At 38.1% G+C, this 15,000-nt stretch overlaps 1 protein-coding gene across 1 annotated transcript in view; it reads left to right on the top strand.

The window, feature by feature from the left end:
- LOC106872324 (succinyl-CoA:acetate/propanoyl-CoA:succinate CoA transferase) overlaps window positions 1-15,000 on the top strand; it is a 67,299-nt gene that overhangs the window by 36,516 nt on the left and 15,783 nt on the right. Inside the window, exon 2 of the mRNA XM_014919270.3 lies at window positions 8,710-8,862. Coding sequence (XP_014774756.1) covers window positions 8,710-8,862 — 153 coding nt within the window. The remainder of the gene's footprint in view (window positions 1-8,709; window positions 8,863-15,000) is intronic.

Raw genomic sequence — 15,000 nt, 5'->3', positions numbered from 1 at the left:
CACATCTTCTACATTCCGTGTTCACATCTCAGTGCCATGCTCTATTGCAGGTCATAAACAAGCATTGTAAAACCTGCTCTTATTACCAGAATTTGTTCCTACCCTGTTCTTAATTCTAGTTACAATTCTCTCAGAACACTCTCCCCTCACCAATTGGGTCACCTAGGTAACAGAAGCTGTTTGTTACTTTTCACTATATCTAGCAAGTACTGATATAGGTTACGGTCCTCTGAGGAGGTCTAAGAAGACTTTAACATGTCTGGAGTTGTCAGCCTTTGCTGACTAAATACAGAATCAAAGTACTATTATTAGTTCATTCAAGTTAGTATCTTATTTCCTCAGTGCACATGTAGTTCTATTTGTTAATTTCAGAGTTGTGGACTCTGTACCTTCATTGAATTTGATTAACATAGTCATTAAGGCTATATATTCCTCTCTCCTCACTACAAAAATAATTATAAGTAATTGAGTTTAATTACAATAAAGTGGCATGTATTAAGTATGTTAGCACTCAACTTGTTATATTTGGAATTGTCAGTATACATATATACTTACATAAATGTATGTCTATATATATATGTGTGTGTGTGTGTGTATACAATGCCTAACTTAATACACACACACACACACATATCTACATCTGTCTTTCCATCTGTCTGCCTATCTATCTATACATATATGTATATATATATATATATATATATATATATATATATATATATATATATATATATGTATTTATTACAACAAAATTTTACATAGAGTTACCCAAGGTTTTGCACCCACAAAGCCAAAGCCTTGTGGTTGGCTCGTCAGACTCTATTTGAATACAAAGTTTTAAAATATCTATGTTGCAGACGTGAGGAAACGCTCAGAACTTGAGGAATACAAAAATACGTTAATGAGTACGGGTTATTTCCCTTTAATCAGAGGGTCAAAAAAGAAACCTTTATAGACTCGGAGAGGCCTAACGAGCAAACTGGGAGATCCAATTTTCTAGTAAGTAGCGCTTAAAGTGGATAAATTTAGAAAACACTTCTTTATGGCTGTTTAATGCTCCAGGCTTCTTCAAGTCCTGAAGAATTTTGGTTCTCTCCATGATGCAGCTCTTGCAACAGCCACTTCCATTAATATACGGGCCCAGAAATTAATTTCCACACGTGGTCCCTTGATCTTCGAGGTATCACACATTGGGGGAGTCAGGGATTTGATAAACTGTCCGTCTGGCGGTTAAGAAAAGGTTTATATTCACATACATACATGCTTGATGTGTGTTCAAGTGATTGTATATAGTTGCCAGAATTCCATATGTATAATTATGTATAGAGAAGACTAGCTCAGTTAGTGCTCTTGATATGTTCCTAGCAGAATAGCATTAAACAAGGGAGTTACTATACCATAGCACAATGAAAGATACAATGATAGTAACACAAATAAAGGGGATTGACCTCCCTAAATGATTGAAAATCCAGAACCTTATTGATCCAGAGCTCTCATTTCTCTTGTTAAAGATCAAGGCTTAAATTCAATAAAGTGAAAAGGGTTTTGTGTCATACAGAATATATTCATAAAGTCTGGACACTTTACAAAAAAGGGGAGTATTAAAATGTAGGGTACCTAAAGAATAATAGATAATTTTGTCAAGAAAAAATTACTGGATTAAATACTTAGCAGCATTTTGTCTGTTTTTGTTTTCTGAGTTCAAATTCTGCTGAGGTTGACTTTGCCTTTCATCCTTTCGGAGTTCATAAATTAAGTACTAGAGAAACACTGGGGTTGATGTAATTATCTAGTCCTCTGCCCCCCAAATTTCAGGCCTTGTGCCTTTAGTAGAAAAGATTATTATTATTCTTAAGGTGGTGAACTGACAGAATCGTTAGCATGCTGGGAAAAGTGCCAAGCAGCATTCCATTCATCTTTATGTTCTGTGTTCAAATGCCGCTGGTGTTTAATTTGCCTTTCATCCTTTCAGGGTTGATAAAATAGGTACCTGTCAAAGACTAAGGTCAATATAATTGACTTATTCCCTCCTCCCAAATTTCTGGACTTATGCCAAAATTTGAAACCGTTATGATTATTATTATTATTATTATTATTATTATTATTTATTGTCTTTGCACAGCTTCTAATGCTGGAGATGTACTATTGTGCCAGCTGTTCACTACCAGTGACCTAAGGTAACACCCCTTATTTTTTGAGCACCTTCCAGAGTATTTGAGCAGTTCCAAGCAGTGCTGTTTTCTGCAAGTGTTCAACCCTTATTGTAGCCCCTATTTGTTCCATGTATATCTCAAGATTTTTACTCACTGTTCCCAGGGTTCTGACAATTATTGGTGTTACTCTTTTTCATTGATCACAACTGCTCAATCTCCCAATCTAACCTGTCATATCTATCTTTCTTCCTTATTGCATACCTTGTCAGCTGAGCATGCTATATCTATGATCCAGCATCGTTTGCTTTCTTTTATTATTATTATTATTATTATTATTATTATTATAATAATAATAATAATTATTATTATTATTATTATTATTATTATTATTTTTATTATTATTCAACTTCGCTCAGGATTCTTCTTATTCCTGGTACAATTTATGTGGGCAGTGGCTTACTACCTGTAAGCTTAGATATCCACATGGTTTCAAGTCATTGTTATTATTATTATCAAATTCACTCATAAGGCCTTGGTTGGCTCCAGGCTATAGTAGAAGATACTTGCCCAAGGTGCTGCATAGTGGGACTGAACCTGGAACCATGTAGTTGAGAAGCAAGCTTCCTACCACACAGCTACCCTGCGCCTACACAGTCAAGGTAGTTTCTTTGATTGAGAAACTGAATACATGGTTTTGAAACTAGCAATGGTGGCAGTGTGATAAGAAGCTTGCTTGCCAAGCACATGGTTCCAGGTTCAGTCCCACTGTGTGGAACCTTGGGCAAGTGTCTTCTGCTATAGCCTTGAGTCAACCAAGGCCTTGTGAGTGGATTTGGTTAATGGAATCTGAAAGAAGCCTGTTGTGTGTGTGTTTGTTCCCCACCACTGCTTGGCAACCAGTATTGGTTTATTTATGTCCCTGTGACTTAGTGGTTTGGCAAAAAAGAGGCTGGTATTTATTCCAGGTTTAGAGAAAAAGTCCTGGCATGGTTGATTTGTTCAACTAAACCTTTCAAGGCAGTGCTCCAGTATGGCCGCTGCGCAATGACTGAAATAAATAAAAGATAAAAGGTGTGTGTGTGTGTATGTGAAGACACGTGGTTCAGTGGTTAGAGTGTTGGGCTCACAATCATGAGATAGTGAGTTCCATTCCCGAACCGGGCTGTGTTCTGTGCTCTTGAGCCAGACTCTTTATTTCGCGTTGCTCCAGTTCACTCAGCTGTAGAAATGAGTTGTGATGTTGTCACTGGTGTCAAGCTGTATCGGCCCCTTTGCCTTTCCCTTGGTTAACATCAGTAGCATGGAGAGGGGAGGCCGGTATACATGGGTGACTGCTAATTTTCCATAAACAACCTTGCCCGGACTTGTGCCTGGAAGGGTAACTTTCTTGATGCAATCTCATGGTCATTCATGCCTGAAGGGGTCCTTATATGTGTGTGTGTGTGTGTGTGTGTTCGTGTGTATATGTATGTCTGTACATATGTACGTACGTACTTACTTTTCTGTATGTCCAGATTTTAAGAACTACATCTTGGCAGAATTTACAAACTGGCCACTAGACACACAGTATATCATTAACATCTCGTTTCCATCTTTTGACTTTGTTTATTGTAAATGTTGGTTATCTCCCTTGTGTTTATCTTATTGTCTTCTTCCTTACCAGCTTCCCTTGACTAAACATCATTTGCTTAAAAAAGCAACTGACAAACGGTCTTCTTAGCTTGAAAACTGGTGAAATTAATTAATGTTTTGACCATGAAACGCTGGGTAGTTTGTATTTAACAAGAATTGTGGTTTTTAATATATGTGGTTTATAATGAAACAACCAAATTCGATGACTGGCACCCGTGCCAGTGGAGCGCTAACAGCACCATCTGAGCGGGATCACTGCCAGAGCAGCTGTCTGGCTTCCCTGCCGGTGGCACGTACACAGCACCATTTGAGCATGATTGTTACCAGCGTTACCTTACTGGCACTTGTGCTGGTGGCACGTGAACAAAACATTCGAGCGAGGTTGCTGCCAGTTCCGCTGGACTGACTCCTGTGCAGGTGGCACGTAAAAAACACCATCTGAGCGTGGCCGTTGCTAGTACCGTCAGACCGGTTCTTGTGCCGGTGGCACATAAAAGCACCCACTACACTCTCGCAGTGGTTGGTGTTAGGAAGTGCATCCAGCTGTAGAAACTCTGCCAAATCAGATTGGAGCCTGGTGCAGCCATCTGGTTCACCAGTCCTCTGTCAAATCATCCAACCCATGCTAGCATGGAAAGCGGACGTTAAATGATGATGATGATGTATGTATGTGTGTGTTTTTAATATATGTGGTTTTTAATATATGTATGTATGTATGTGTGTGTGTGTGTATCCAGCCATTCATTCATTATTTGTGAAGGTGTGTAGCCTAGTGGTTAGGCTGTTGCACTCACGATCACTAGATCAGTTCCCAGACTGGATGGTGCATTGTGTTCTTGAGCCAAACTCTTCATTTCTCATTGCTCCAGTCCCACTTTCAATCGGGGGGGGGGGGGGGTGCGGAATGTTTGCCTGCTTGCCTAGCCAATGGAGTGGCATCCTTTGAAGGCTAAAACAATGCAGAAGTGCATTGTGACTAGCAATGTGTAAACAACATCTGATAGCCTGGTTGTGCATGTGGTATATATATATATATATATATATATATACATATGCATACATATCTATATCTATCTACTTGTCTGTCTATCTGTGTAATATATATATATATATATATATATATATATATATATATATATGTTAGGTGCAGGAGTGGCTGTGTGATAAGTTGCTTGCTTACCAGCCACATGGGTCCGGGTTCAGTCCCGCTGTGTGGCACCTTGGGCAAGTGTCTTTTATTATAGCCTCGGGCCGACCAAAGCCTTGTTAGTGGATTTGGTAGATGGAAACTGAAAGAAGCCCGTCTTATATATATGTGTGTGTACGTGTGTGTGTGTGCGTGTGTGTCTGTGTTTGTCCGCACAACATTGCTTGAGAACCGATGCTGGTTTATTTACGTCTCCAGGATGGCAGTTAGAAGTGGGTGTATTTTGGAGATTGTTTTCAGGAATGGTGGAGGTAAAATTGTCAGAGGAGAGGTTAGAGAAGGGGGTAGAAAGATCCAGACTGTTAGTATTATTAATGTTATTATTACTATTATTTTTATTATTATTGTTGTTGTTGTTGTTAATTGACTATTTGTAAGAGTGGTAGAAGTTGTGGTGGTGTTCCGAGTAGTGCTAATAGGATGGGTTGGGTTGTGGTTGTGGTCTAATGAAAGGGTTTCCATGCTGGAGCTGTGTACATGTTGAGCATTCGTGTATCTAGAGTTGTATCTATGTGAGTTTTGATATATATATATATATATATATATATATATATATATATATACACACACACACATATACATGTATGTATATGTACACATACATACATATTTATACATACACATACATACATATTTATACATACACATATACATACATGTGCATGGGCGCATATGCATATGCTTCTGCCTCTAAAGCTCTGTGTGACTGTCAGAGATTGTGATGTAGGGCAGTAAACTTGTGTGTGTGGGGGGGGGGGCAGTTTGGGCAGGTTAAGTATGACGTCTTCCTCTTCCCCTCCCCACCTTCATCTTAATATCTCTCTGTAGCACCAGGTACCAGTGAAGTTTCAAGCACTAGGGTGATTTGATTAATATTCTCATAAAACAACCAAGATATTTACTTAATGTCATTAATAAAAGATAAAAAAAATAAAAGATAAAAGAATAAATTGCTTATATTTCTACAATACACAAAATATTAAAAAAAAAAATTTTATACAATTCCTAATAATATTTAATTATAAGAATCATTTGGGTTTTTTTTAGGAATTAAAAGGGTCCATGGGGGAAAAAATGGATGAGAAGCACTGATTTAAAAGAAACATAAGCACAGACAGTTGATAAGCCAGAGAAAGATTGATATATATATACTTGTGAAAAGTGTATTCTGTTGTTGCCAGGATATTGGAATGTAGTTTTGCTATTTCAAAACGTGTTGTAGTTGGCTTGATAAGAGGTGAGAGAGAGAGAGAGAGAGAGATGGAGGTGGGGAGAAGGAGGGGAGAGTAAGATGGGGGAGAAAGAGTAGAGGAGAGAAAGAGAGAGACATGCATACACAGTGATATTCAGTTACCTTTTGGAGAAAGTGTTGGTGACCCTGAAAAAGTTGACTATGAATATCTTGGTATATATGAGAATGAGATAATATTTTAGAAAGAAATGTGGAAAAGAACTGTGATAAATATGAATTTAACCATCTGTCTGGCCATTTTTCTCCACCCACTATTCTTGGGAGAATCATGAGTGTGGAGTCCTCAGATATCTCCTCCATAACATCCTATCCAAAAGCAACCATCATTAGATGTTCTGGCTGGGTTCCCAAGATATTATAGATATTATCCCACCATCTTGTTCTTGGTCTTCTGCCTGTTGGTTCAGCTTGAAGGATCTATCTTGCAGTTCTTTCTTGCAACATATTAACCCCATGATCGTAGTATCGTGGCTGTGTCCTTTTAATGCGGAGAAGTATGGCTTGACCTGGAGACACTCCCTAATCTCCAAGCTACACATCAAGTAATGTTTCTCCATAGATCCTTAAGAGCAGTGTTACTCAAACAGGGTCCATATGGCCCTTGGGAGTCCATAGAAGATTTTGTTGCTAAAATTTATCTGAAATAAATTGTTTATATTTTTACAAAATACTAAATATTTAAACATTTTTTCTTTATACAATTCCTAATAATATTTAATTATAAAAATATAATAATAGGAGTTTTTAGACATCAAATGATTATGAGGGTCCCCTTGCCTTGAGTAAAATAGGAATGAAAGGGGTCGATAGGCAAAAAAACGGTTGAGAACCACTGCTTTAGAGGAACCTCTTTATTTTCTTTTACTTGTTTCAATCATTTGACTGTGGCCATGCTGAAGCACTACCTGTAGTTGAACAAATTGACCCCAGAATTTATTCTTTGTAAACCTGTTACTTATTTTATCAGTCTCTTTTGCTGAACCACTAAGTTACGGTGACATAAACACACCAACAGCAGTTGTGAAGCAATGGTGGGGAGACAAACACAGATACAAGCTTCTTTCAGTTTCCATCTACCAAATCCACTCACAAGGCTTTGGTTGGCTCAAGGTTATAGTAGAAGACACACATCCAAGATGCCACGCAGTGGGATTGAACCCGGAACCATGTGGTTGGGAAGCAAGCTTCTTACCACACAGCCACTCCCATGCCTTATTTAACAATGTTAAAAATGTTATTGAAGAGCAAACTGTATTCCAGAGCCTTGACCATAGCCATCAATAGCCGGGGTGTAGCAGTGATACTCTCTAGTGCTGAGGATTTTGATAGAAGGCTATGAAACATTCTGGCACAGCCATTTTGGCATTGCTGATTCAATACTTATTTTCACATCAGACATTTTAATGTCCCTCTTGTTCTCTTTTCCTCCCTCTCTCTTTTTCTATCCATCCCTCTGTCTCTCGCCTTCCCTTGCATTCTGTTCTCTCTTTTCCCTCCTTCTCTCTCTCTCTTCCTATCTTTCCCCCTCTCCTCCTCCCTCCCTTCCATCTCTCCCACCCCAACTCCCATTCTCTCCACTCTCCCTCCCCCCTCTCGTTTCCTCTCTGTCCTCCCCACCACACATACACGCCTACATACAGACAGAGGCAGAAAGGCAATTTTGCAGATAAAGAAATTAAATATAACAGCTTGGGTTTGATAGACAAAACATGTATATACGTACACATGCAAGCAGAAAGAAAGCAGAGACTGAAGATTTTCAGATGATGACTATTTCAAGTATAAATTCATTGATATTTATGTATCAATTGATCAAACTTACCCAGAATGCAATGGGGAGGAAGTATGATGTTATATGCCATTGGAATCTAAGTTCAAATCATCTGAGTGCTTCTAAGTGTTTTCCATCCTGAGGACCTCTGGATCTCATCTGTTGACTATATATATATATATATATATATATATATATAGGGTGTCCATAAGCTACTTTTGCAATTTGAAAAATTCAAAAGAAAATGAAAAATAAGGATAACTTAGCAGAGTTTATTGGAAAACAGAGGCAGAGAAATCCAGTTTTATTAGAGACATCAGAACACTTCAGCTTGGGCTCCATTGGTTGCACATAACACATCTAGACGATAAATTATGGAAGTTGTAAAGATAATTTATGAACATCCTGTATATTTTATACAAAGTATCCATAAATTACCTTTTCAATTTGAAAAATTCAGAAGAAAATGAAAAATAAAGATAACTTAGAGTTTCTTGGAAAACAGAGGCAAAGAAATCAATTTTTATTAGAAACATCAGAACACTTCCTTATTTTTCATTTTTTTTTTCTGAATATTTCAAATTGTAAAGATAATTTATGGACATAATAATAATAATAATAATGATAATAATAATAACAATATTTAGATGCAGTGTTTCTTCTTGACTAATTACTTTTGCATCTTCTTATGCAGGGATGCGTGTGTTTATGCATGGTGCTGCTGCAACTCCTGTGAGATTGGTGAATGCATTGGCTGAATATGGCAAGAAGGCAAACCTGAAGGATGTTGAAGTGATCCATATTCACACAGAGGGACCTGGGACCTATGCAAAGCCAGAGTATGAAGGTAAGCAGATCAGTTTTTCTTTTCCTTCTTGTTTCCTACAACTGTTTTGTGTGATTCTTCTCCCAGCTTCATTTGTTACTGAGGTTTGCAAGGAGGGGACCTTTGTATTTTCGTGTATGTGTCTATGTGGAGGCACATGACTTAGGGTGTTGGACTCACAATTGCAAGATTGTGGTTTCGATTCCTGGACCAGGCGATGCATTGTGTTGAGCAAAAACACTTCATTTCACATTGCTCCAGTCCACTCAGCTGTGAAAATGAGTTTAGCCTGGAGAGGGATGGGCTCCATCAGGCTTTCTCACTCTCCAAGGGGTTAAGGGGCTTGTCATTATATGTGTTTATGTAGGGACAAGAGATATTACATCCATAAAGGGACGTTGGAAAGGAGTGCTAAAGGTGGTACATTTGAAAGTGAGCCAACAAACCCCACATACCATATCTATGAACATGTATACAGGTGTATATAAAGTTTGAGGTTATAGAAGTAAAATAATAAATAATAATGTGGGGGAGCTTCTAACAATGCAAAAACAGAAGATTAAGAAACCTTTATATATTTCAGGCTCAAGGGCTCATCATCAGAAGTGACGGCCATATTGCTTTCAAATTTTGGCACAAGGCCAGCAAGTTCAAGGGAAGGGATAAATTGATAACATCGACCCCAGTACTCATCTGGTACTTATTTTATCAGCCCCAAAAGGATGAAAAGCACAGTTGGCCTTGGTGGAATTTGAACTCAGAATGTAAAAGTATACTAAATGCCATTAAACATTTTGCCTGGCATGCTAGAGATTTTGCCAGTTTACTGCCTCAAAATTTGGGGTGGGGCTAGTTGATCACATCAACCCCAGTGCCCAACTGGTACTTCTTTTATCAAGGACAAAAGGTAAAGCTTGCTGTAGCAGAATTTGATCTCAGAACATAAAGATGGACAAAATATCGCTAAGCACTGACTGCTACCATGGCTCCTACTATTGGCGGGAATTATAAGTTTACTTTCCATTTCTAACACCGTCCTTCACCAGCGAGACATCTTTCTCAAATACGATCAACAAACATTTATTCCCTACAAACTGAGTTTTTTGAAAATCTTTTCGTAAATCTTGAGATTAACACCCACACCATTACCTACCTAACCCTAACCCTAACAAACCCTAACCCTAACACTGTAGTGAAAATCGTACGGGTGTTAATCTGAAAATTTAACAATCTTTTTTAAATCACTTTTACTTACTAACATTTTTTTTATTTACCTAACCCTAACAAACCCTAACAAAGAGATGGGCACAAACCTCCCGTCGCTACACTGATTCTGCAGAACAGGGTTGAGTGTGAAAACCAAATTTAAAGTGTAAATATATATGTTTTTGAATGCACACTCATACATACAAATATCTGTCATTTTCTTCCAAATACGATCGACAGTCAAACATTTATTCCTTACAAACTGAATCTTTTAAATATCTTTCTTAAAACGCATTTACTTACTATCATATATGGACACAGAATGCACATTAATACACACATACATACAAATACCTGTCATTTTTTTTATTTAGTGTGTGTGTGTGTGTGTGTGTTGCCCATCTTAATATATAATGCTGAAGTTCTGTATGTGTGTAAAGCCTTTTCAAAAGTTTATAGAAATCCACATTTTCTGCTTTTTCGTCCTAACCCTGTAGTGAAAGTCGTGCCGGTGTTAATCTGAAAATTTAACAATCTTTTTTAAAACAACTTTACTTACTAGCATTTTTTTATTTAGGGTGTATGTGTGTTGCCCATATATATATACACTTAAGACTTAGTTGTGGGTTGGGAGTTTGATCTGCAGAGGTCATTATTATTATTATTATTATTATTATTATTATAAATTTTTCCCACAAGGGTGGCTTGGGGCAGGTGGAGAATAGTCGATTATATCGACCCCTGTGTCCAACTGGTACTTATTTTTTAGATCCCGAAAGGATGAAAGGCAAAGTCAACTTCGGCGGAGTGAACTTCATTACAAATGTGGGTAATTTTTCAGATTAACACTCACACGATTTTCACTAGGGTGTTAGGGTTACGGTTTTGGGGTCAGGGTTACGATTTTAGGGTTACGGTTAGGGTTAGGGTTACAATGAGGGTTAGTGTTACAGTTACGGTTTTAGGGTTAGGGTTACGTAATCGTGCGGGTGTTAATCTGAAAAATTACCGAAATGTGAAAACTACCGACCCTCCCATCTGTTATAACTTTTGTTGTTCTGTTTAATATGTACATAGATTATGCCTTCAAACAAGAGAGCTTGCTGGGGAAAGAAAGCAACCGGTTTAAAAAGACAGCAACAGACTGCAGCAATTCACCACATTCCAGAAGCTACTTTGAACATAATGCAAAATGGTGCATCAACATCTTCTGCCCAATCTGATAGAATTCTGGCAGAACTGTGTAGCAACAGATCGCCAGCAATTGCTTCATCAGAAATTGCCGTCCTACCTCCTGCGAAAAGGGATTACCCTGCTATGTATAATCAGGGCAGCGCAAAAAGTTGTTTGCACAAGCATTTGTATAGCCAATTAGACAGATGAAATTTACATACACTTAATAATGTTACACAAAACAGCCTTCAGACTTTCCCTATTAATTTCGTCTTTTGAGTTATGAACATATTTACATCATAAGAGTTTTTTCATTGTAAGGCTTTCTTTTTTAGTTGATTTTCACCTAGCAAGACTTATCGTAGATGGTGTAATAAGTCACACCCGGACAATGTCGGGTTATACTGCTAGTCTCATCTAAAAATAAAAGTATTTTAAAAAATCAAAAGGTATCAGCTAGATTATGACTGGTAGAGAACAGTTTACTTAAAGTAACCACCCTCAGCTTCCACCATGACCTGAAGATGGTTTTAGAACCTGGCACAAGTGTTTCTCACTGTGTCCCTGGGAAAATCTTCGAACACCTTGATCTTGGCCATTAGCTCAGCTTTGGTATTACAGGCAGAGTGGTTAGTGTCTTTCTCAACAACACCCCACACATATTAGTCCAAGGGATTACAACTGGGAGAATTAGGAGGACAGAATTTGGAGCTGATGACATTGTAGAAATTCTCCAATAAACACTTCTGACTTTTTCTGGAGGTATGGCAACAAGCCAAATCCTGCTGCCACATATATGGCCTTCCAGCAGCAACCCTCTCCAACCAGGGATTGACCATAGTCTCTAAGAAGCTTCATATAACCATCTGAATTGAGCCTAAGGCCCTGTTCAAATATGTGGGGTTGAATTTTGGTGTGCAGGTGCACTCAGAAGATCTGCTGTGTCGTTTCCTGCTGGACATGCCTTCATAGCTCCATTGCAGTGTTTACAGAGCATTGAACAACAGTCATGATGTTGGCCTTTTGATGCCTGCCACAAATCATCATGATACAGGTACCTCTTCTCCAGTATTCATATTCAGAAGGTTTCCAGTCCTCCATGTCAGCTAACTTTTTCTTAGTTATAATTTTAATCTTTATGCTCTCCAATGCCATTGACTGTTCGCCAATATATCAAATTGCTCCTGCAAAAAAGGGAGACATAAAAATCATCAAATTTAGCCCAAACACCCTGTACATAAATTCTCAATTGTTCACTTCCAATGATGGGACTTCAAGCAAACTACAATACCTTATTCTTAGAAGTTATGGGCTGTTGTGGGATCACATGCTCATTAGGCTGGTCTTATTTCAGTTTGTGAAGAATTTAAGTGACTTGATGTAATTTAGTAACATCAGTGGTTTTTCAATCACCATTTTCCTACATCGGTAGTAACAGATTTTGTATTAGCATGCAGCTGGTAGTGGGTAAATGCTACTGACAAGCCCAACCAGGCTGAAATGCCCCTCTAGCATTCTCACCACTGCTGTGGGACGATTTTTATCTGCTTTTAAATACAGTATGTCCATAAGAGATATTCAGCTATGGATGAATGCTGCTGTTAATCTGCCTTTCATAATGTATTTGCATTAAGTATGATGCACAAATGCCTATTCTAATCTAATACTGATTCTGGTGCACATAATGGGTTATATGTGCACTCATGATCATGCATATATGTATATGTACACACACACACACACACACACACACACATTAATATATTATGATCTGTAGTTCCTCCTTTACTATAACTTTTAGTTTCCCAGTTCTGATGTTATAATAATATTATAATAATAATAATGAACTTATAGTATACAGTGCTCTGGTGCACTACAACTCATCAGAAAAAAAGTAAGCAAAACTATATGAACAATACATAGAAGATAGACAAGAAGTGAACAGTGAATATATCTTTAAAAAAAGATGGTGAGTTGGTGGCATCAGGTGTACTTTTGGTGAATTTCAGGAAGCATGGAAGTTTTGAAGGATGTGGTGTCTTGACAGTTAACAACTGATGCGGGTAGTTTATTCCATGCTTCAGTAAAATATCAGTGCTCCAGTTGAGAATTTACTGATGAAATATTTTGGATTGATATATTCAGTATTTACAGGTAAAATTTGAATTGTGTGTGAGAGATGAGATCACATGAGACAAGATGTCATCAATAAGCATAGTTTGTGGTCACGAAATGAAACAACAGATTACAAAGATACAAGGGTTAGTAACTCTCTGTTTAATTGTCTCCAGGATATGTTTAGGTCAGCTGATTAGGTCATATTCTCTCTCTCTCTCTGTTGATAAATCTTGAGTATATAGATTCAAAACTTTTATTTTCTACTTGTGTACCATTATCCATCTAGGCACATTTCTCTCCCACAATGCATTGATTTTCTCTGATCTTGCAATCTGAACACCTCATGCCTCTGATTCTTACGATGTACAGTATTGCCGAACCTCTTCCTTTCTGCTTCTCCCTTTGCTAAACAGACCTCTTGCCTTGCTTCTTTTTTCTCTGATATAATTCTCTGTTACCCTTATCCCATTCTGTCTCTTCAATTTTATGGTTCTGTCTACTTCATCATCCCACAACTTCACTCTTGATCTGGCTGGAACTTTGCATCAGATTTGTTTTGTCATCTTCGGTAGATTGTCCCAAATCAACTTCAAATTGACCTCTGCATAATATGTTTCTATCTCTTCTCTCTTCTTGTCAAATGCTTCAACTAGAATTTCTCTAAATGTATAATTGTCCAATGGATCTTTAAGCTTCAGTATCCTCCTTTTCCAGACTGTCTTGTGTCTCTGAGTCCTTTTAACTCCAAGTCTGAAGCCCCTTACCCCTAACCTATGTTAGATTGCACATTCTACATCAGGAAAGGACTTTGTGTTTACAATCACCTGTCTATCTGTTTAACTGTAAGATGCCCACCAGATTGGTAGGTGTTCAAGTGACAGGCTGGTTTCCGGATCACCAACCCAATCATCAGGTCATTTGCATCACAAAACAACAAGAGCTTTGTTCCCACCTTGTTTCTAGAACTAAATCTGTAACCTGTGTATATCACAGAATCCAAGATATACAAAGTGCACTCCAACATGTTCAGTGAAGTCACCAGCCAGGAAAACAAGGCCACTGTCATTCACCATTGATATAATCTTCAAAAGGGCAACATGAAAAAGGGATTCCTTTGTTTCATCTACCAGTTCAGATTAAGGAGCATATGCAGAGATAAAAGTGGCTGTTATTTTTCCAAGACTAGTCTAAGCTTAATTACCTGACCATACACTCTGACTACCTCAATCACTTTACCTCCATATTTCTCTGCTAAAAGTATGTCCACACCCTACACCATCACAATTGCCTAATCAGAAAATTTTATACTTTTGTACCTTGCCAATGTGAAGTCTGACTGCGGCCCCAACCCCTCCATCTTACCAGTTGCACACAGTACATGTCTACAGGCCTCTAGCATTTCAGTAATCACACCAGACCAACCTTTCCTTGTGTGTACCTTGATTGTGGCTGCTCTGGGTCAGATGGAATTCATTGAGATAGATTTCCTTTGGCTAGATGTCCTTCCTGTTACTTGTGCTAGAAGTCAGGGACTTCTGTATTCCACAGGTCTGTGAAAGTGCAGGGGGGGGGGGACTGGTCATAATTTCTACAAGGAATGTCAACATCAACACCACTTTGCTCAAGGAAGAATAAGAATGGATTCTAAACATTCATGCACAT

Source organism: Octopus bimaculoides, chromosome 28 (assembly GCF_046866305.1).
Source record: "Octopus bimaculoides isolate indiv1 chromosome 28, ASM4686630v1, whole genome shotgun sequence".
In the NCBI taxonomy this organism is placed as follows: domain Eukaryota; kingdom Metazoa; phylum Mollusca; class Cephalopoda; order Octopoda; family Octopodidae; genus Octopus; species Octopus bimaculoides.
This window is presented reverse-complemented; position numbering and strand designations above follow the sequence as displayed.